The 23,920-nt window shown below is 36.5% G+C and overlaps 1 protein-coding gene across 2 annotated transcripts in view; it reads right to left on the bottom strand.

The window, feature by feature from the left end:
* The window catches only part of ZFYVE9 (zinc finger FYVE-type containing 9), a 219,118-nt gene that overhangs the window by 113,098 nt on the left and 82,100 nt on the right, over positions 1–23,920 (bottom strand). For both annotated transcript variants that reach the window (XM_079154200.1, XM_079154201.1), the window contains exon 4: positions 20,908–23,012. In XM_079154200.1, the coding sequence (XP_079010326.1) occupies positions 20,908–23,012 (2,105 nt within the window). The remainder of the gene's footprint in view (positions 1–20,907; positions 23,013–23,920) is intronic.

Below are 23,920 nucleotides of genomic sequence, written 5' to 3'. Positions count from 1 at the left end.
GGTCCAAATCTTCATCTTGTTGGTCTAGGACCAGACTTCCTTAACAGGACTCCCATAGCACAAGAAATAAAAGCTAGAATCAACCACTGGGATAGATTCAAACTAAAAAGCTTTCTCTCAGCAAAGGAAACTATCAGCAATGCGAAGAAAGAGCCTACAGAGTGGGAGAATATCTTTGCCAATCATACTTCAGATAGAGCACTAATCTCCAGAATCTATAAAGAACTCAAAAAACTCTACTCCAAGAATTCAAACAGTCCAGTCAACAAATGGGCTAAGGAAATGAATAGACACTTCACAGAAGAAGATCTACAAGCAATCAACAAACATATGGAAAAATGTTCAACATCTCTAGTAATAAGAGAAATGCAAATCAAAACCACCCTAAGGTTCCATCTCACCCCAATTAGAATGGCGATTATCAAGAATACGAGCAACAACAGGTGTTGGCGAGGATGTGGGGAGAAAGGTACACTCATACACTGCTGGTGGGGCTGCAAATTAGTGCAGCCGCTATGGAAAGCAGTGTGGAGATTCCTTAGAAAACTTGGAATGGAACCACCATTTGACCCAGCTATCCCACTCCTTGGCCTATACCCAAAGGACTTAAAATCTGCATACTACAGAAATACAGCCACATCAATGTTCATAGCTGCTCAATTCACAATAGCCAGACTGTGGAACCAACCTAGATGCCCTTCAATTGATGAGTGGATAAAGAAACTGTGGTATATATATACTATGGAATATTACTCAGCCATAAAGAATGATAAAATTATGACATTTGCAGGCAAATGGATGAAATTGGAGAATATCATGCTAAGTGAGATAAGCCAATCTCAAAAAGCCAAAGGACGAATGATATCGCTAATAAGTGGAGGTTGACACATAATGGGGGGGAGGGAAGGGTTAGAGTTAGGGTTAGGGAGGGGGGCAAGTATAGAGGAAGGAACTACTGTATAGAGGGTAAAGAGGGGTGGGAGGGGTGGGGGGAAGGGAAAAAAATAACAGAATGAATCAAACAACATTGCTCTATGTAAATTTATGATTACACAAATGGTATGCCTTTACGCCATGTACAAACAGAGAAACAACATGTATCCCATTTGTTTACAATAAAAAAAAAAAATAAAATAAAATAAAATAAAAATAAAAAAAAAAAAAAAAAAAAAAAAAAAAAAAAAAAAAGATAGTGCACCACGATCAAGTGGGTTTTATCCCAGGGATGCAAGGTTGGTTTAACATCCGGAAATCAATAAATGTCATTCACCATATCAACAGACTTAAAAGTTAAGAATCACATGGGGGCTGGGGAGATAGCTCAGCTGGTAGAGTACCCACCTCGCAAGCACAAAGCCCTGAGTTCGATCCCCAGTACCACACACAAACACACAAAAAAAGAATCACATGATTATTTCAATAGATGCAGAAAAAAGCATTTGATAAAATACAGTGTCCCTTCATGCTCAAAACACTAGAGAAAATTGGGGTAGTGGGAACATTCCTTAACATTGTAAAGGCCATCTATGCTAAGCCCATGGCCTATATCATTCTAAATGGTGAAAAACTGAACGCATTCCCCCTAAAAACTGGAACAAGGCAGGGATGCCCTCTTTCACCACTTCTATTCAATATCGTTCTTGAGACTCTAGCCAGAGCAATTAGACAAACCAAAGAAATTAAAGGGATACGAATTGGAAAAGAGGAACTCAAACTATTCCTGTTTGCGGATGACATGATTATATATTTAGAGGAACCAGGAAATTCCACCAGAAAACTCTTAGAACTCATAAGTAAATTCAGTAAAGTAGCAGGTTACAAGATCAATGCTCATAAATCCAATGCATTTTTATACATAAGTGATGAATCTTCAGAAAGAGAAATTAGGAAAACTACCCCATTCACAATAGCATCGAAAAAAATAAAATACTTGGGAATCAATCTCACAAAAGAGGTGAAAGACCTCTACAATGAGAACTACAGAACACTAAAGAAAGAAATTAAAGAAAACCTTAGAAGATGGAAAGATCTCCCATGTTCTTGGATAGGCAGAACTAATATTGTCAAAATGGCCATACTACCAAAAGTGCTATACAGATTCAATGCAATTCCAATTAAAATCTCAATGGTGTACCTTACAGAAATAGGGCAAGCAATCATGAAATTCATCTGGAAGAATAAGAAACCCAGAATAGCTAAAGCAATCCTTAGTAGAAAGAGCGAAGCAGGGGGTATCGCAATACCAGATCTTCAACTCTATTACAAAGCAATAGTAACAAAAACGGCATGGTATTGGTACCAAAATAGACAGGTAGATTAATGGTACAGAATAGAGGACATGGACACAAACCCAAATAAATACAATTTTCTCATACTAGACAAAGGTGCCAAAAATATGCAATGGAGAAAAGATAGCCTCTTCAACAAATGGTGCTGGGAAAACTGGAAATCCATATGCAACAGAATGAAACTAAATCCCTATCTCTCACCCTGCACAAAAATCAACTCAAAATGGATCAAGGACCTCGGAATCAGACCAGAGACCCTGCATCTTATAGAAGAAAAAGTAGGTCCAAACCTTCAACTTGTTGGCTTAGGATCAGACTTTCTTAACAGGACTCCCATAGCACAAGAAATAAATGCAAGAATCAATAACTGGGATAGATTCAAACTAAATAGCTTTCTCTCAGCAAAGGAAACTATCAACAATGCGAAGAGAGAGCCTACAGAGTGAGAGAATATCTTTGCCACTCATACTTCAGATAGAGCACTAATTTCCAGAATATATAAAGAACTCAAAAAACTCTACACAAAGACTACAAATAACCCAATCAACAAATGGGCTAAGGAAATGAACAGACACTTCACAGAAGAAGATGTACAAGCAATCAACAGATATATGAAAAAATGTTCAACATCTCTAGTAATAAGAGAAATGCAAATCAAAACTACACTAAGATTTCATCTCACCCCGATTAGAATGGCGATTATCAAGAACACAAGCAATAATAGGTGTTGGCAAGGATGTGGGGAAAAAGGTACACTCATACACTGCAGGTGGGGTTGCAAATTAGTGCAGCCACTCTGGAAAGCAGTATGGAGATTCCTCAGAAAGCTTGGAATGGAACCACCATTTGACCCAGCTATCCCACTCCTTGGCCTATACCCAAAGGACTTAAAATCAGCATACTACAGTGATACAGCCACATCAATGTTCATAGCTGCTCAATTCACCATAGCCAGAGTGTGGAACCAACCTAGATGCCCTTCAGTTGATGAAGGGATAAAGAAACTGTGGCATATATTTACTCTGCCACGAAGAACGATAAAATTATGGCATTTGCAGGCAAATGGATGAAATTGGAGGATATCATGCTAAGTGAGCTAAGACAATCTCAAAAAACTAAAGGACGAATGATCTTGCTGATAAGCGGATGAGGACATATAAGAGGGTGTAGGAGGGGTTAGTGTTAGGGTTAGGGTTAGGTTTAGGGTTAGGGATAAGGAGGGTGGTAAGAATGGAGGAAGGAAGGACTGTATAGAGGGAAAAGAGGGGTGGGAGGGGTGGGGGGAAGGGGAAAAAATAACAGAATGAATCAAACAACATTGCCCTATGTAAATTTATGATTTTTAATTAAAAAAAAAACAATAAAGATTAGGTAGCTCACTGTCCTCTTGCCACCACCATCATCATCTATTTGCTTCTCATTATGGAGCAACTATGGCTCTGTAATTGTTCATTTCTTATTTCAAATGTTTAGGTCTTGTCACCTACAGAAATGTAAGTGATATGGTTAACAGGGACCATTTCTTTTCTCTAATGAAAACTAAGCAAAAAGTAAATGATCACTGAAAGAATAAATGAACAGACAAATAAGTAAAAATGAACAGATAGATGGCAGCAAAGACTGGCCCTATAGAACTTTTCTTGTTTCTCTAATCTAAAATGTTTGTACTGCAAAGATAACAATCTCATCATGTCTCCAAGGATAAATGGATTTTATCCCCTTAAGTCGGAACTGGACTAGTATAAACCAGCTGAAAGTTTGATATAAAGTTTCAAAGGGCTCTCAAAATTTGAACTCTCTTGGGCTAAGGATTTATTTAGCTCATTGGTAGAGTGCTTGCCTAGCATGCATAAGGCCCTAGGTTGGTCCAGCACCACAAAAAGAAAAAGAAAATCAATTCCGTTCTACGTTTTACTTTCCCACTCCAAGGTTACTATCCCTTCTCAAGTCTTCATCTGTCCCTATTTCACCCTTTACAATATTTGTGTTTTTGAAATGAATACAAGTCAATTGGATGTACATTACTTCATGCTCTCACCACTCGATCCATCTGTCTCTGTTCCTAATCTTTCCCTGTTGAAGAGCAAACCCTCAGCATATGTATAGATCTCATCCCTTTGGCCTTCAAAGGACTTTTCTCATCTTTTGATAGTTCCCCCTTTCTCCTAAAGCTTGCTTTCTTTTATCTCCCTCCCCCACCCATCTTTTCTTCTTTTCTTTTCTTTTTTTTTTTCGCAGTGCTAGGGATGGAACCCAGGGCCTCACACATGCTACTCAAGTGTTCTACCACTGATTCACACACTCAGTCCCCTAAAACTTCCTTTCTAAACGATCACTGATACCATTATACAAAGATCTCCTATCCTTACAAAGTTCATCCATAACGGCCATTTCCATCTAACAATTGCTCTAACTTCTTCTGTTCTATCTTATGACAAAAGTTTTTGGAAAAAATCTTCTTCAGTTCCTTACTTCTTATTTTTAACTCATTCCCATCTGGATTTTATATCTACTGCTCCATCAAATATGCCTTTATTTAACAACCCTGATGTAGCCAAATCCAAAGGTCCCTTTCCTTTCCTGCCTACATCTTAATAATCACTCATCAGCATCTTATATAGGTGATAGTGCCTCCTTTCACAAAACACATTCATCTTTTAACTTCCAAAATGTATTTTCTTGGTTTTCTGCCTACCTCATTAATAACTCCTCTTCAACCACTTGTTCATGTCCTCATTCATTTCATCTCAGTGGCTCAACCCTGAACCCCTTCTCTTCCCTTTCTGTACACTCTTTCCTAGGTGATCTCATGTATTCCCATGAATTCCCACTGCATTCCTCACTTGACCTGCAAAGCCCTACCTGATCTTTTCCCCGATTTCTTCTCCACCTTCTTTTTATGACTCTTCCCTCATTCACTATACTTTAGTCATACTGGCTTCCTTCCTTCTTTGAGTGGATGCTTTCCTACCTCAGAGGCTTTGTCTATGCTGTTCTCTCTTCCTGGAGCATTCTTCTCTCTCTTCTTTGAATGTCTGACTCCTCAACTTTCAAGTGTCATTTAAAATGTAATTTCTCAGAGGACTTCTCTGACCATTCTTCCCACCATCATTTTTTTTATATTACCTCACCTTGCTTATTTTCTTCATACCCCTTCCCCCAATTTATAATTATGTGTCTGTGTGGCTTTGGTCCTTGGTCTAATCTTTACACACCATGAGGTTAGGGGTCACAATATTATCAGTATAAACTCAGCACCCAGCACAGTGACACATGAATAAACCAGTGATCTAGGGCTCATTCATTCATTAATAAACATTTGAGCACTTTGTAGGTGACCATTAAGATACTGGGAATAGAAAGACAAATCAGAACCAATTTCAAGATTCATACAGCCCAGGAGGACAAGGATAAAGACAATATTGTATGATAAGAGCTACGACTTAGGTGAGCCTTACTTTTAACCAACACAGTCTTTTGGATTGTATAATGGAAACTATTTCCCCAGCATTTTTTTAGAACCCTTATTTAATCCAAATATTGGGGACTGGGGTTGCGGCTCAGTGGTAGAGCCCTTGCCTAGCACACATGAGGCACTGGTTTTAATCCTCAGCACTACATACAAATAAAGAAATAAAACAAAGGTATAAAAAAGAAGAAGAAGAAGAAAAATATCGGTCCTGTTTTCCCATGCTAGAGGGTTCAAATCATGTCAACTATAAGGCAATACAGGTTTTCAAGCAGAGTAATGCTCTCACATTTATTGATTCCCATCAGTACATAAATAAATAATTAGGAAACTAGGGAAATAAACTTGTTTTTGACTCTGTCCTTAAATAGGAAAAACACATATGACAAATGCATTTCCCAAAGTTCTTATATCTATTATATCTGAATTTGATACCAAGATCAAAAGACTCAAAGTATTGAGTAAAAAATATACTGTTACATTGAGACAGTATTCATTTATTTCTTAGTTTATCTAATAAATATCTGAGTATCTCCTATGTGTTAGGGCTGAGGACATGGCAGCATCCAAGGCAGAAGAGATCCTTACCTATGGAGCTTGGAATAGAACTAAAGAGACAAATAGTAAACAAGTATAAATAAAATCATAGAGCTGGGTTTGTGGCTCAGTGGTAGAGCACTCTCCTACATTGTATGAGGCACTGGGTTTGAACCTCAGCACCACATAAAATATAAATAAATAAAATGAAGGTATTGTATCCATCTACAACTAAAAAAATTTTTAATAAATAAAATCATAATCAGAGAGTCAACAGAGAAAAAGTCAAGTAATTCTATTGAAAAGTATTGCTTAGAAATGTATAAATACCCAAAATACTTCTAAAAGAATTTAAAGTAGATATGTTTTAAGAGAATACAAGGACTACAGAATGGGAGAAAATATCTGCAAAACAGAGATCTAATAAATAATTTATATCTAAAACATACAAATAACTCTTAAAATTCAAAAGAAACAAAACAATTAAAAGTTGAGCTGCAGACCTAACACACACCTTACCAAAAATGATACAGATGATAAACAAATATAGGAAAAGATGCTAGGGCTGGGGATGTAGCTCAGTGGTACAGCAAGTACCTGTCCAACAGACATAGCCCTAGGCTTAAATCTCAATCTAGTGGGGGAAAGAAAGTAGAAGTGGTAGGGTGTGGTGGCGCATGCCTGTAATCCCAGTGGCTCAGGAGGCTGAGTTCAAAACCAGCCTCAGCAAGAGTGAGGCACTAAACAACTCAGTGAGATCCTGTCTCTAAATAAAATACAAAATAGGGCTGGGGATATGGCTCAGTGGTCGAATGATCCTGAGTTCAATCCCTAGTAATCCCACACACAAAAAAGTGACAAACATTATTTGTCATTAGGAAATTATGAATTAAAACAAAAATAAGAAACACACTTATTAGAATGGCCAAAATCCAAAATAATGACAACATTAAATGCTAGGATATGGAACAAGAACTCTCACTGCTGCACTGCTGGTGGGAATGCAAAATGATGTGATCACTTGGGAAAAGTCTTCTAAATTTCTTATAAGAGAAATATATGATCCAGCAATCATGTTCCTAGATACATATATAAATTAGAATATGCATAGAAAAAAGTTTTTTTTTCTTAGACATGACAACACAGAAATGTTTTAGTAGCTTTATTTATTACTGTCTAGGGGTGAAGATGTCACCCTATTGTACAGCACTAGCCTGCTTACCTAGAATGCCTGAAACCCTATTAAGGCTCTATGCCTAACATGGAAAAATTAATTAATTATTTAATTAATTTTTTAAAAACACAATGTAACTATAATTGCCTAAAACTGGAAGTAACCAAGCTGACCTTCAGCAGGTGAATGGAGAAACAAATCCACTCATACAACAGAATATTATTCAGCAATGAAAAGAAATGTGCAGGTAGGTACGGTGGTACATGCCTGTCATCCCAGCTACTCAGGAGTCTTGCATAAAGTAAGCAAGCACTATCTTTGAGCTATATCCCCAGCCCATCAGTGCATATTTCTAAGTGAAAGAAGCCAGTCTGAATGATTGGCTTCATTAGGATTCCAACTATTTTGGAAAAGGAAAAATTATGGAAGCAATAATAGAATAAGTGTCATGGGTTCTGGGAGAGAAAGGGAATGATGAACAAATGGGTGGAGCACGGGATTTTTAGGGCAGTATAACTGTGTTATATAATAGGACATGTAACATTCATTTATCAAAATCCTTAACACAAAGTGAACCCTAATGTAAACTAATGTAATGTAATGTAAAATAACCCTAATGTAAACCCTAATGTAATATATAGTACTATATATTTTATAGGATTTTGGTAAAAAATTATATATTGATATTGATTCACCAATTTTAATAAATGTACCACATTAATGCACAATGTTTAAAAATGGGTGAACTGTGTGAAGAGATAGTATATGAAAACTATATTTTTGTTCTCTTTCTCTGCTCTAGATTAATCTTTTTTTTTTTTTTTTGGTCAGTCTATTAATATCTACTTTTTAAAGTAGATATGTCTTGGGAGTTGGACTGGGGATATGTAGAAGTGGCAAGAAGCTGCCACCTTTCAAGGTATATATATATTACTTTGTTTTATTAAAAAAAAAAAAAAAGGACCAAGCCAGGCATAGTGGTGCATGCCTATAATCTCACAACTCAGGAGCTGAGGTAGGTGGATTTCAAGTTCAAGGCCAGCCCCAGCAATTTAGCAAGACACTGTCTTGAAATGAAAAATAAAAGCCAAAAGAGGCTGGAATGTAGCTCACTGTCAAGCACCCCTGGGTTCAATCCCCAGTACCAAAAATAAAAAAGAAATTTTAAAAAGTACCAGGATTCTTCTTCCCATCTCAAAATGTGCATTTTTGTCTCAATTTTTCAGTTGAACAGTTATTTCTAATGATGTTAATTCTTTAAAGAACTTTTTCACTTAGACTAAAATGTGGTATAATGACTTACATATAAAATATTGCTACATAGTTCTTCCTTATACCTTTATTGATAAAATTACTCCTAACTTTACTATGGAACACTAATTTAAATTAACTTAAAAGCACATAATTAGAAATGGACAGTAGTTTGCCATTTTAGACACAGAATATGACTTTTTATAATTTATCTATAAATGCTCATTTTACATTATATTTACAAACCTCAAATGTCTGAGAGGGAAAACTTTCTATATTCATAATAAAAATTAATCTAGATCATGTTTCAATATGCCATTTGGATATTAAATGTCATCAAACCATTTTTTAACGTTATGAAGATCATGAGTGTGTAAAGGGACCCTGAAAAACTAGTATGAAAAATTAGTCAAAAAAAGGAAACAATAATTACAAAATAAAACCTTAAGAGTAGCTCACTTAACTGACACCTTGATAAGCAGTCTTCTAGACCAACCAAAAAAACTTTCAGAAAATAAACTTTCAGTACAGCATGTTTCAAAATGTTTAATGGCATATACTTCCCATAAAGTGAGATAGGCTAAGCGGATAAGTTCACCAGTAATTTTACAAAGACAAATCAGTGCTAGCACGAAGCTTTCTATCTCCTTTCCTTTTTTTGTTTTTTTTTTTACAGTATTTTTAAAATTTATTTTTATTGTAAATAAATGGGATACATGTTGTTTCTGTTTGTACATGGAGTAACAGCATACCATTTGCATAATCATACATTTACATAGGGTAATGATGTTGGATTCATTCCATTATTTTTTCCTTCCCCCCACCCCTCCCACCTCTCTTTTCCCTCTACACAGTCCCTCCTTCCTCCATTCTTGCCCCCCTCCCACCCCCCATTATGTGTCATCCACTTATCAGTCAGATCATTGGTCTTTTGGATTTTTGAGATTGGCTTATCTCACTTAACATGATATTCTCCAATTTCATCCATTTGCCTGCAAATGCCATAATTTTATTATTCGTTATAGCTAATATTCAATTATATATATATTATATATATTATATATATATATATATATATACACCACAGTTTCTTTATCCATTCATCAATTGAAGGACATCTAGGTTGGTTCCATAGTCTGGCTATTGTGAATTGAGCAGCTATGAACATTGATGTGGCTGTATCTCTGTAGTATGCTGATTTTAAGTCCTTAGGGTATAGGCCGAGGAGTGAGATACCTGGGTCAAATGGTAGGTCCATTCCAAGTTTTCTAAGGAATCTCCACGCTGCTTTCCAGAGTGGCTGCACTAATTTGCAACTCCACCAACAATGTATGAGTGTACCTTTTTCCCCACATCCTCTCCAAACACCTATTGTTGCTTGTATTCTTGATAATTGCCATTCTAATTGGGGTGAGATGGAATCTTAGTGTAGTTTTGAATTGCATTTCTCTTATTACTAAAGATGGTGAACATTTTTTTATATGCTTGTTGATTGCTTATAGATCTTCTGTGAAGTATCTATTCATATCCTTAGCCCATTTATTGATTGGGTTATTTGTAGTCTTCGTGTAGAGTTTTTTGAGTTCTTTATATATTCTGGAAATTAGCGCTCTATCTGAAGTATGAGTGGCAAAGATATTCTCCCACTCTGTAGGCCCTCTCTTCGCATTGCTGATAGTTTCCTTTGCTGAGAGAAAGCTATTTAGTTTGAATCTATCCCAGTTATTGATTCTTGCATTTATTTCTTGTGCTATGGGAGTCCTGTTAAGAAAGTCTGAACCTAAGCCAACAAGTTGAAGATTTGGACCTACTTTTTCTTCTATAAGATGCAGGGTCTCTGGTCTGATTTCAAGGAACTTGATCCATTGTGAATTGATTTTTGTGCAGGGTGAGAGACAGGGGTTTAGATTCATTTTGTTGCATATGGATTTCCAGTTTTCCCAGTACCATTTGTTGAAGAGGCTATCTTTTCTCCATTGCATATTTTTGGCACCTGTATCTAGTATGAGAAAATTGTATTTATTTGGGTTTGTGTCCATGTCCTCTATTCTGTACCATTAATCTACCTGTCTATTTGGGTGCCAATACCATGCTGTTTTTGTTACTATTGCTTTGTAGTATAGTTGGAAGTTCTGGTATTGCGAAACCCCCTGTTTCATTCTTCCTGCTAAGGATTGCTTTAGCTATTCTGGGTTTCTTATTCTTCCAGATGAATTTCATGATTGCTTGGTCTATTTCTGTAAGGTAGGTCACTGGGATTTTAGTTGGAATTGCATCAAATCTGTATAGCACTTTTGGTAGAATGGCCATTTTGACAATATTAATTCTGCCTATCCAAGAACACGGGAGATCTTTCCATCTTCTAAGGTCTTCCTCAATTTCTTTCTTCAATGTTTTGTAGTTTTCATTGTAGAGATCTTTCACCTCTTTGGTTAGATTAATTCCCAAGTATTTATTTATTTATTTATTTTGCTGCTGTTGCAAATGGGGTTGTTTTCCTCATTTCCCTTTCAGCTGTTTCATCGCTTTCGTATAAAAATGCTTTAGATTTACGCGTGTTGATTTTATAGCTTGCTATTTTGAGGAATTCATTGATGAGATCTAGAAGTTTTCTGGAGGAGGTTTTTGGGTCCTCTAAATATAGAATCATGTCATCCACAAATAGTGACAGCTTAAGTTCCTCTTTTCCTATTCGTATCCCTTTAATTTCTTTGGTCTGCCTAATTGCTCTGGCTAGAGTTTCGGGGACAGTGTGGAATAGAAGTGGTGAAAGAGGACATCCCTGTCTTGTTCCGGTTTTTAAAGGAATGCTTTCAGTTTTTCTCTATTAAGAATGATGTTGGCTATGGGCTTAGCATAAATAGCCTTTACAATGTTCAGGTATGTTCCTACTATCCCTATTTTTTCTAGTGTTTTGAGCATGAAGGGGTGTTGTATTTTGTCGAATGCTTTTTCTGCATCAACTGAAATAACCATATGATTCTTATCCTTAAGTCTACTGACATGATGGATTACGTTTATTGATTTACGAATGTTGAACCATCCTTGCATTCCAGGGATGAACCCCACTTGATCGTGGTGCACAATTTTCTTAATATGTTTTTGGATACGGTTTGCCAATATTTTGTTAAGGATCTTTGCATCTATATTCATCAAGGATATTGGTCTACAATTTTCTTTCCTTGATGTGTCTTCCTGGTTTGGGTATGAGGGTGATATTAGCTTCATAGAATGAGTTCAGTAGGGTACCCTCCTTTTTTATTTCCTGGAATACTTTGAGAAGTATTGGAATGAATTCTTCTTTGAAGGTCTTATAGAACTCAGCTGAGAATCCGTCTAATCCTGGGCTTTTCTTGGATGGTAGGTTTTTAATGGCTTCTTCTATTTCATTGCTTGATATTGATCTGTTTAAATTGTGTATGTCCTCCTGGTTCAGTTTGGGAGGAGCATATGTTTCTAGAAATTTGTCAATGTCTTCGGTAGTTTCTATTTTGTTGGAATACAGATTTTCAAAGTAGCTTCTCATTATGTTCTGTATCTCAGTGGTGTCTGTCGTGATATTTCCTTTTTCATCACGGATTTTAGTAATTTGAGTTTTCTCTCTCCTTCTCTTTGTTAGTGTGGCTAAGGGTTTGTCTATTTTGTTTACTTTAGCAAAGAACCAACTTTTTGTTTTGTCAATTTTTAAAATTGTTTCTTTTATTTCAATTTCATTGATTTCAGCTCTGATTTTAATTATTTCCTGTCTTCTACTATTTTTGCTGTTATTCTGTTCTTCTTTTCTAGGGCTTTGAGCTTTAATGTTAGGTCATTTAGTTGTTGACTTTTCATTCTTTTCTGGAATGTGCTCCATGCAATGAATTTTCCTCTTAGTATCGGTTTCATAGTGTCCCAGAGATTTTGATATGTTGTATCATCGTTCTCATTGACCTCTAAGAATTTTTTCATCTCCTCCCTGATGTTTTTTGTTATCCATGTTTCATTCAATAGCATATTATTTAGTCTCCAGGTGTTGGAGTAATTTCTGTTTTTTATTTTGTCATTGATTTCTACTCTCAGTCCATTATGATCTGACAGAACACAAGGCAGTATCTCCATTTTTTTTGCATTTCCTCAGGGCTGCTTTGTGGCATAACATATGGTCTATTTTCGAGAAGGTTCCATGTGCAGGTGAGAAGAAAGTGAATCCCCTCGTTAATGGATGGAATATTCTATATATGTCTATTAAGTCTAGGTTATTGATTGTGTTATTGAGTTCTATGGTTTCTTTGGTTGGATTTTGTTTGGAAGATCTATCTAGTGGTGACAGTCGTGCATTACAGTCACCCAGAATTATTGTGTTGTGGTCTATGTGATTCCTGAAATTGAGAAGGATTTGTTTGATGTACAGGGATGCACCATTGTTTGGGGCATAAATATTTACTATCGTTATGTCTTCCTGATTTATGGTTCCCTTAAGCAGTATGAAATGTCCTTCTTTATCCCTTCTAACTTTGGGTTGAAGTCCATTTTATCTGATATAAGGATGGAAAGCCCCGCTTTTTTACTGAGTCCATGTGCGTGGTGTTTTCCCATCCTTTCACCTTTAGTCTGTGGATGTCTTTTTCTATGAGATGAGTCTCTTGCAGGCAGCATATTGTTGGGTCTTTCTTTTTAATCCATTCTGCCAGTCTATGTCTTTTGATTGATGAGTTTAGGCCATTAACGTTCAGGGTTATTATTGAGATATCATTTGTATTCCCAGTCATTAGGCTTATTTTTGGTTTTTAAGTTGGCTTGGTCTCTCCTTTGAGTGGCTTTTCTCTAAGGTAGTTCCTCCCTTTGTTGACCTACATTATTGTTTTTTATTTCTTCCTCATGGAATATTTTGTTGAGAATATTCTGTAGTGCAGGCTTTCTATTTGTAAATTCTTTTAACTTTTGTTTTTCATGGAAGGATTTTATTTCATCTTCAAATCTGAAGGTTAGTTTTGCTGGGTATAGGATTCTTGGTTGGCAACCATGTGCTTTAAGAGCTTGAAATATGTTGTTCCAGGCCCTTCTAGCTTTTAGAGTCTGGGTTGAGAAGTCGGCTGCTATTCATATTGGTCTCCCCCTATATGTAATCTGATGCTTTTCTCTCGTGGCCTTCAAAATTCTATCTTTATTTTGTGTGTTAGGCATTTTCATTATAATGTGCCTTGGTGTGGATCTGTTGTGATTTTGTGCATTTGGTGTTCTGTAAGCCTCTTGTATTTGATTTTCCATTTCATTCATCGGGTTTCAGAAATTTTCTGAGATTATTTCATTGAATAGGTTGTTCATTCCTTTGGTTTGTATCTCTGTGCCTTCCTCAATCCCAATAATTCTTAAATTTGGTCTTTTCATGATGTCCCATAGTTCTTGGAGATTCTGTTCATGATTTCTTACCATCTTCTCTGTTTGGGCAACTTTATTTTCAAGATTAAATATTTTGTCTTCATTGTCTGAAGTTCTGTCTTCCAAGTGGTCGAGTCTTTTGGTGATGCTTTCCATTGAGTTTTTTATTTGGTTTATTGTCTCCTTCATTTCAAGGATTTCCATTTGGGTTTTTTTGAGAATCTCTATCTCTTTGTTGAAATGATCTTTTGCTTCCTGCAGGTGCTCTTTCAGCTTATTGGTATTATCATTCATTGCCTGCATTTGCTCTCTTATCTCATCCTTTGCTTCATGAATCATCTTAATCATGTATAATCTGAAGTCCTTTTCTGACATTTCTTCTACCATACTGTCATTGGATTCTATTAATATAGAATCTAGATTTGTTTGGGTCATTTTCTTCCCTTGTTTTTTCATGTTGTTCATGTATCTTCCCTTCTAGCAGTGCACATCTGGACTTGCAGACTTCCCCCTATAGGCTTATAGTGGCCCTATAGGTTTCCAAAACCCTTTCTTTAAGGGGAGATCAATATTAGCAGTTCCCAAATCAGACATTATGCAATCCTAGACCAAATAGCCCCTATGGGGACAATAACAAAATTGTCATAGTAAACAGAATGATTTCAAATATTATCTTCGGTAAAACAAACAGGTTTGCAATAAGGTCTGCAGTTTCTAATGGAGGACAAAGAGGATGCAGAGGGTTGTAGAATGTGGCTGTTAATGAGATAAGAAAAGAATATACAGAAGTTCTAGAAAATAGAAAGGGTGAAAGTGTAATCAAAAGAAATTGGATATTAGCATGCAAAAAAGGGAGAAAGAGACTCTGAGGGAACAGGTAAACAAAAGGAAAAGAGAGCAAGAAAAGTAAAGAAATTAAAACTTAAATTTTTAAAAAAGGAGAAAAAAGAAAATCTACAGTATAACAGTCATATACTAATGAAACCTCCCAGTGTTCAGTAGCCTGATGCATGAGAGGTATCTGACAATGAGCTTCAAGCCTCCAGCAGGCGTCTCAGGATGGGTTTTACTCCACCCAAAGATCGGAGCTATGGCTTTCAGGATTATCCAAGATGGCCGCTCTGGCTTCGAAATGTGTTGGCAAATGGGGAGCTGCAACTCAGGGATGCTCGTGGTCAGCTGGAAGTCCTGGAGGTGGGATGCAGTTGGTTCGGCAGGGTCCTGGAGGTCCGGTGTGTTTGGTGTGGTTGTGGGATCTTGGATGCCGGGTGCAATCAGTCGGTCTGGGGTCCCGATGATAGGGAGCAGTCAGTTGGTATGGGGGTCCTGGCGGCAGGGAGCAGTCAGTCTATGTGATGGCCCCAGAGGCAGGGAGTGATCGGTCGGGCTGAGGGATCCTGGAGACGGGGCTCAGTCAGTCCGGCCAGGGGTCCTATGGGGCCTGGCTGTTGTCTCAAAATGGCGGCAGCCACGTGTAATCAAACCTGCAGGTACTGTAACAGTGAATTTCCAGGCAACAGCAGGTAGCTGGTGCTCCACTGGCAGTTGGTGATCAGTTTGCTGACTGTTGTTGGACGATCAGAAGGTGAACCTCGTGCGTTGGGTGATAGATAGATGTAAGGCAGGAGATGGACAGGCAAGAGGCAGGCAAATGGTGGATGATAGGCGCCTGACAGTGAGCAATCTACACTCAAAAAAGGCATCGACATGCTTGCAGACTGCAGGTGATCACAGCAGACAAATGGGGTAAACACCAGGGGATCGATAAGAAGCAAAAACTGCCTCACTGAGAAACAGATATCCTCTGCTTGAAACCAGAGTTACGGAGCGACAAGGAACACAGCCTCCCCCTAGTCCGCCATTTTGGATCTCCTTCTATTTTTGTTTTAAATAGAGGTTAACACAAGCTCTTTCATCAGAGCAAGGAAAAAGAAACTATGCAATCCCTCCTTTTACAGAAGAGGAAATGGTCACAGAAATCTTCATACCAATTCCATGGCTCTTTTGCACACATCCTCACTATAGTTCTCTGTTCTGTTCGAACCACTAATGAACACATTAAAAATCCATCATTTTGAATTATACTTTTAAAAAGCAATTAAAGTAGAAAAATAATGGGGCTACTTAGAAATGACTTATTAATGCCACTAAATCTCTCTTCTCTCAATGACTTGGTGCCTTTCATGTTCTTTTCCTATTTTGCAGTTCACAAGAGTAAGTAAGTACAACCTAAAAGCCTGCTAACCTTGCTACTCTACCTCATCACTTGATAGCACCAATCATTTCTTGTCTTCCTTAAAAATCCAAATTTCAAACTCCCATTAGGTCTTTGTGACAGCCCAAACCTAATGTCCATCCAAAGAAAATGACTTATCTATATTAAAAATCTACACATTCTCATTTATAAACTCTTGAGATTTTGGGCAAGTTTCTCAACTTTTCGAAGGCACATTTTGCTCACTTATAATTACATCTCAGAGAAGTGTGATGCTAAACTATATAAAACTAGCATAAAGTTTAAGGATTCAAAAAAATGTTATTCTCTCCTTTAATGTCATTACAAATATAAAATATCTAAATTTTAAGAATCAGTTCATGACGTTTTACTCTCCCGCCCCCGTAATCCCCGTACTGGGGATTAAACCCAGAGATACTCTATACTTAGCTACATCTCCAGGCCTTTTTCAAATTTTTATTGAGACAGGGTCTACATTGCCTAGGCTGCTTCTGAACTTGTGATCCTCCTGACTCAGCCTGCTGAGTAACTGGGATTATAGGAATGCACCACTGAACCAGCTGCATGAGTCCTACTTTCAAAGTTTATATTTCAAAGTCTACTATTATCAAACAGTAAAGAGTTACTTACCAACTGACACCTAGTAAATTATAACCAGTCACATCAGTAAAAATTATCAAAACAGTGTGACAAGTCTTGCAAAAGGCCAAATAAATGTTTTCTGTTTTGTTTTGTTTTGTTTTTTGGTATAGGGGACTAAATCCAGGGGTACTTTACCATTGAGCCACATCCATCCTGTTTTGTTTTTTGCTTTTAATTTTTTTTCCATCCTGTTTATTTTTTATTTTGAGACAGGGTCTCACTAGGATGTTATGGATCTGGTTAAATTGCTGAAGCTGGACTCAAACTTGTGATTCTCCTGTCTCAGCCTACCAAGTTACTGGGATTACAGGCATGTACCAATATGTATGGCCAAATAAAAGGTCTTTATTAATTTATTTTTAAAGAAATTCTTCTCTACCCTCAAAAAACTCATCTTTTCCTATACTTTGAAATCCAATGGCTCTCCAAGGCTTTTTTTTTTTTTTTTTTTTTTTGCGGTGCTGGGGATCGAACCCAGGCTCTGTGCTTGCAAGGCAAGCACTTTACCAACTGAGCTATCTCCCCAGCCCCCCTCTCCAAGGCTTTTTAAGTCAAATGATCTAATAAAAAGGGGTAAATATTCAAGGCAAATGGAGTTTGAGAGAGGATGAATAATCATGATATGCTGGAATCAGCAGTTTCCACAGGAAATTAATAAGGATATATAATAATGGTGATGATTTGAACTTACAGGGCAATGTTGGGGGGATAACTACAGAGTATTCTTTCTATTGCTTATCAAACAGGGAAGTAGAGATTATGTTCCTCTAGAAAGCGATTATCTAAATTTAAAATGTGTGAACTCATAAAAACAAAACATTTGTGGTCATTTTAGAATGTGTGAAATGCTTTTCCAGTTAACAATAAAAGAATTCAACCCATGTGTCTTGACCCCCCACATTATAATAATATAGAAACAAATTGCTACATTTTAATATTTTCCTATATTCTAGCATAATTATTTTGTATTCCACTAATATTATACCAAGATGAATAACAATTATGGAATTCACTATGTAATACCTGAATATAAACTCTGTATCATATTAAGTAAATTCTCACAATTTTAACCCCTTCTATATTCAAGCATATTTTTAATAGTAACCCATCCTTCTGTAAGATTAATTTATTTCTCCTTTCCTACTGTTAATTATCCAGCTATGCTTTTCATGATCCCATTTTTCTCACATATTTTAGAACTTTGTTCAATATTTGTGTATATGTGTGGGTATATACATATCTAAGACTATTTTTTTTCACATTATAGCTTTCCTGACTCACTCCACAAAATCTTAGAAAAATTAACCTGAAAATATTCCTGGAAAAAAAATAAACTCTTCATATTTCTGGTATGAATGAGGATGTATGCAAGAGAAAGCAGAATGACTGAAGGAAAAAGTACTAACTTTAAAGTCAGGAAGGGCATTTATAAGCTGTGTAACCTTGGACCTATTCCTTGCATATATTAGAGAATTATGTGGAGTAAAGATAATTTAGCTGTAGATACTTAAGTATAGAAATTACTGAATATGTTTAATTTCTACTGGATTGAACAAATTAAGTTTCCTTTTTCAATAGTTGCCCACAGTATTCTTCTAGCAACTTCCCAGTATAATCTGTTTAATAGAAAAAGTATACCTATGTTTACAAGTCCTTTCCTTCTGAAAAGCTCAAAGATTGTCTCATCAATCCTTATAACCATCTCTGAGATAAATGGAGATGGGGGAGATGGAATTATAAATCCATAACCCATAAGAGTTCATAAATTCCACAAAGTTCACTCAGCAAAATTTCCATCTAATTTCTCAATTTATGTGCACTTTATCATAATTTTATTTCTCAATCCACATAAGGTACCTAATTTTCTTTTTTTTTTTTTTTTTGCAGTGCTGGGGATTGAACCCAGGGTCTTGCACTCTACCGACTGAGCTATCTCCCCAGCCCCCTAATTTTCTCATTATGTTAGGATATGCTAGTCTGTACCAAAAATACTTTTGTCATTTAAGAAAACAAAAATTTCATAAAGTGTTTTATATATATATATATATATATGTTATATATGGAGAGTAAGTGAAACAGAATAACATAAAAATGATGAATTTAATCTCCTTTTATAAAACTGTCCTTTTCAGTCTACTGACCATAGTTCTACTTTAGCTAACAAATATAGACTAACATATTTAGGAATCAGACACACTATTTTCTTAAATCTTTAATAATCAGAGATCAACAACCAAGACTCAGCTTCAACTTCCTCCTACTATCCATCTTGGTTCTTTTGTGCTAGGACTTTCTAGTAAACTTTGCTGACTACTCAACCAGGAACCACCCTTACCTTTTCATCTGTCAACAGAATCCTTCTTTTGTTAAGGCAACACTGTGCCTGACCAACTTTGAGTCCCAGGAGATAAATTATGATTGATTAGCTTATCTTGGCAATCCCGATCCCCTCTGCCAGTGACCGGTCTAAGATCTGTTGTCAAAAAACTGGCCAATGAATTAAAGGAAGATGCTAGGAATTCATAAAGCATAGAAAGAGAAACAGGCTCTTTTGCCCCAATGCCAACCAATTTCTTCGCACTTAGGAGGCTGTCAGGATGGACCTGATACTTAAGAACTGAACTACTATCTGGAGACCAAGAGAGGAAGACGAAGAGAACTTCCAAGATCCTGACACTGTACCCAGATATAACTGAGTCTAAGAGCTTCTTTTTATCTGAAATAAATGTCATGTTTGTCTAAGTCACTGAGGGTCAATACTCTGTTCCTTACAAAGTTGAAAGTATCCTAATTAATGCACTTATTGTTACTTCTGTAATCTCATGTAGTCTTCACAACAACCCAATGAAAATTACTCACTTTTGCTTTTTTTTGGCTTATTTTTATGGATTAGAAAACTAAGGATTAGTAAATTTACATAGTTAACAGTAAGAAAGTTAAAATTTGAATCTGGATCTGACACTAAACCTCACATTCTTTTTTTCTATTCCTTTTATGATACTGGGGATTGAACACAGGGACCCTCTACCACTGAGCTATGTTCACAGCCTTTTTATTTTGAGAGAGTCTTGTTAAATTGCTCAAGCTGGCCTTGAACTTGTGATCCTTCTGCTTCAGTCTCCTGAGTAGCTGAGATTGCAGGAATGCACCAATGTACCTGGCTCCTCACATTCTTTTTAAAAATATAAAATTCCCTTTTTTCCTTATTTACAGTTTATGTTTAAAAAAAAAAACACTAGTAAGTTGTGTTATTAGCTATCATAACATGAGAAGAGCTAAGGAATATCAATTATTCTTATAAACTTGCCATAAGGATCTAAAATCTTCAACTCTATTTTGTATTTAAGTATTATGGGGGGAAAAAGACAAAAATATGTATGTCTATATTAAGTCCCAGAATATCTAGTATAATGGAAAAAATTCCATTTAAAAAACTGAGATGGAGGGTGGCAGAGCACTTGCCTAACACATGTGAGGCACTGGAATTGATCCTTAGCACCACATAAAAATAAACAAAATAAAGGCATGCTGTCCATCTACAACTAAAAAAATTTTTTAATAAAATAAAGTGAGATGGAGTCTAAGTGTAATAGTCAAATTTTAAAGAACTAAAAAATATGAAGTAAATCACAACTATTTTCTAAGCCGAAAGAATAAACTTCCTTATTTCAAATGATCCCATTAACCAAGTATCTGTCAATATAGAAACCACAAAGTTAACACTTCCTCAATTCTCATCTCTTCATAGAAACTGATTCAGCATGAATTTTGGCAACAAAAAAAAGAATCAGCAGCATCATTTTTTATATAGAAACTTATTAGAACTAGAATTTTAAAGCTATTTATGTTTCCTCAATCACAAATTTACACACAGAATACTGCCTTTATTAATTTCTAATTGAGTATTACAAACTGGACATGCCAGGTTTCTGAGCTGATACATGCAACTTACCTTCCCACATGCTCTGCAATGATGCCTCCTTTTGGTGAATGTAAACCGGGCTTCACATTTCATGCAATTAGGAGCCTGGGAATCTGGTACCCAAACTGGAGCCACCTCCCCAAGAGTGGTAAATGGCTTTCTGGCAGAAATTCCAAACTGACCAGCTCTGAGATCATTATCTGGGCTATCTGGAGCTAATGCAAGGCACGGTCTACTGGAGATCTCAGCCTCATAACTTTCTAAATGTTCTCCATTTGTATCAGTAATAGAGATGCTTCCCAAAGATGCGTTACACGCATTGGTTGCTGAGTTTTCCCCTAATTTTGCCTTCCCAAGAATATCATTTTTGTTTTTAATATTATTTCCACTGTTTGCAGGAAGGTCATTTTGTAAATGGTCTGATAATGGCTTTGGAATTTGAAGTTTAAGATTAGAAGGTTGCTTGGGTCTTGCACCACCAAAAGGAACACTGATAGATTGCAAGTTTGCTACTATCTTGGGGGAAGATTGTCCAAGCAATGACGGAACTTGACTACAGAAATTCTGTAAATAATTTTTCTTCATTAGGTCACCAGTGCTGTTTAAAAGCAATCCACTCCCTTCTGTGGCCTCATTTCCTCTCTGTTCATAAATATTTGAGTAGCATTCTGACTTGCTCTCCTCTATTTCTTTTTCTTCTGTTACTGAATCTTCTTTGGAAGGTAAAGTCTTTGGAACAAAAGAAACAACCGGGCTCTGCATTCCATAGGAATCACAACCATTAGAGAGAGAATTTGCTGCTGGTGTATCTATAACAGTGGAGAAATCACATCCTTCACCTTCATTCATGCAAGTTCCTTGTAAATCTATACCTGCATCTACTGTTCCAACATACTCTTCTGCACTATCAACATTAGTGGCCTCAGGTTGACTAATCTGTAAAAACTTTTCATTTTCTTCATTTACTTGGGTATCATTCATTTCATGTAGTTTAGTTAATCTCCAATTTGTCACCTCCTGAGAGCCAGAGAAATGCTCTGTCATATTAAGAAATTCTGTAGTACCAAGAATTTCTTCATGTTCATAACCTTCATTTTCATCAGCCCTAATGTTAGTAGGCACAAGGCAATCTGAAAACTGTTCACATCTATTATCCCTTCCAGACCCATTAGGCATGTCTAGTTTGAGACAGAAAGCTAAACCAGACCTGAGGGATTCTTCAGTTGGTCTCCCCTCTGCTGGCTCTTTTTTTGTCAAAAGCTCCTCACTCAAGTGGGAAAAGGGGTTTGGATTCCCCAGATCTGTCGTAGGAGAGCTGTTTTTGTCTGTGAGGTCTTCGCCTGGTATATAGTTCTCTTTCTTTTTAACATCAGGACCTCCATCTATTCCCTGGGAGATTCCTGACTCAACTGTTAAACTTGTAACGACAGGTATGGAGGGATCTCTACTTATATTTTCATTATCCTTTAATTGTAAAGGGGAACAGATATTGGCTAGATTACCAGATGAAGCAGTACATAGATGGTTAACAGAGTCCTCCTCTGTTTCTGGTCTATCCAATGGATCCATTTGTTTTTCAGAGTTTATATCTTTTTCAGTGGACCCATTCATACTAATACTAAATTGATCAGATTGTCTATTTTCATTATCCAGTGAACAGCTAAAAGAATCCATGAGGGATTGACTATTATAATCATTACAATCCTGCAAATCGCTTTGTAATGTTCTTTTATCACAATTATGCATGACAGCTACCACAAGAACATTCTTTTCATCTGGCAGACAAGTTAGGTTTCCACATTTCGTATCTCCCACTTCAACAGCAATGCATTGATCGTCCCGGTTATAGTTTCTCTTAATTAACTGATCCTCTGCGATGGCATTTTCATCAATCCACATTGTGGCAATCTCTGGATTTAGACTACAGTCCTGTCCATTAGCATAATGATCTTCTCCTTCCCTGGTCAGGGGAGATGAATGAGCCAGAGAGAAGATTTTTAGCTGTGGTTGTGATTCACTAGAAATTGCAGAATCATTCACACTGGCCAATGCAGCATTAAATGACAGCTGGTGAGAAGAGGGATCTAGAATCTTATTCCACTTTGTGTCCAATAAAGTAGGAGAAATTGTTTCATCTGAAAAAAAAAATAAGTAGTTGCAGTAAGTTGCACTGGTAATACTGAAAAGCTATTAGGGCTAAGTTAATCAACATTTCCAACTATACTCTAAAAGTAAAACATTCCCAGGATATTTGAAAATAAAATATTTCTAGAATATAAAGGTATCCAATTTTTTACTAGGAATAAGAAAATATATTTAAGAAATTCCCTATAATTACATGTCATCAAATGATAATATTTGAAAACTTTCCAACAACAAAAGAATTCTATGTTAATCTAATAACATAAAACTGACCCTCATACCCAAGAGGGGAAAGCAACTTTGGATTGCCTGTGCATACAAGACTGGGCACAGACTAAAAATCTAAGATGGGAAGAAAAAACAAAAAAGTAGTGAGAATAGAGTAATTTATTGGGAAAGAAAACGAATGAATTTTTCTATGAGACTGCATGCTCTATAATCTATAGAGTTTGGGATGTGGGTTACATGGTTATCTCCATTTTTCAAAACTGTGTAGCCAGACATGGGAGTACATGCCTCTGCTCCTAACTACTGGCAATGCTGAGATGGGAGGCTCTCCAAAGCCCACAAGTTCAAAACCAGCCTAGGCAATTTAGCAAGACCCCATTTCAAACAAAGCAAAGAGAGGGAAAAAAAAAAAAACAAAAAACTTTGCAGTTAAGAATTATGTATTTTAGAGAATATAAAGTTTACCTTTATAAAACTATAATAAAGGGCTGGGGATATAGCTCAGTGATAGAGAGCTTGCCTCGCATGTATATGCCCTGGGCTCAATCCCTCAGCATAGGAAAATAAATAAATAAACAAATAAGAAAGAAAGAAAAAAACTGTAGGAAAAAAAAAAAGAAATAGGAAGTGAGGAACAGATAAAGGTATAAATGAAATGAAACTGGCAGCAGGT

Source organism: Sciurus vulgaris, assembly GCF_902686455.1.
Source record: "Sciurus vulgaris genome assembly, chromosome: 1".
Classification (NCBI taxonomy): Eukaryota; Metazoa; Chordata; class Mammalia; order Rodentia; family Sciuridae; genus Sciurus; species Sciurus vulgaris.
This window is presented reverse-complemented; position numbering and strand designations above follow the sequence as displayed.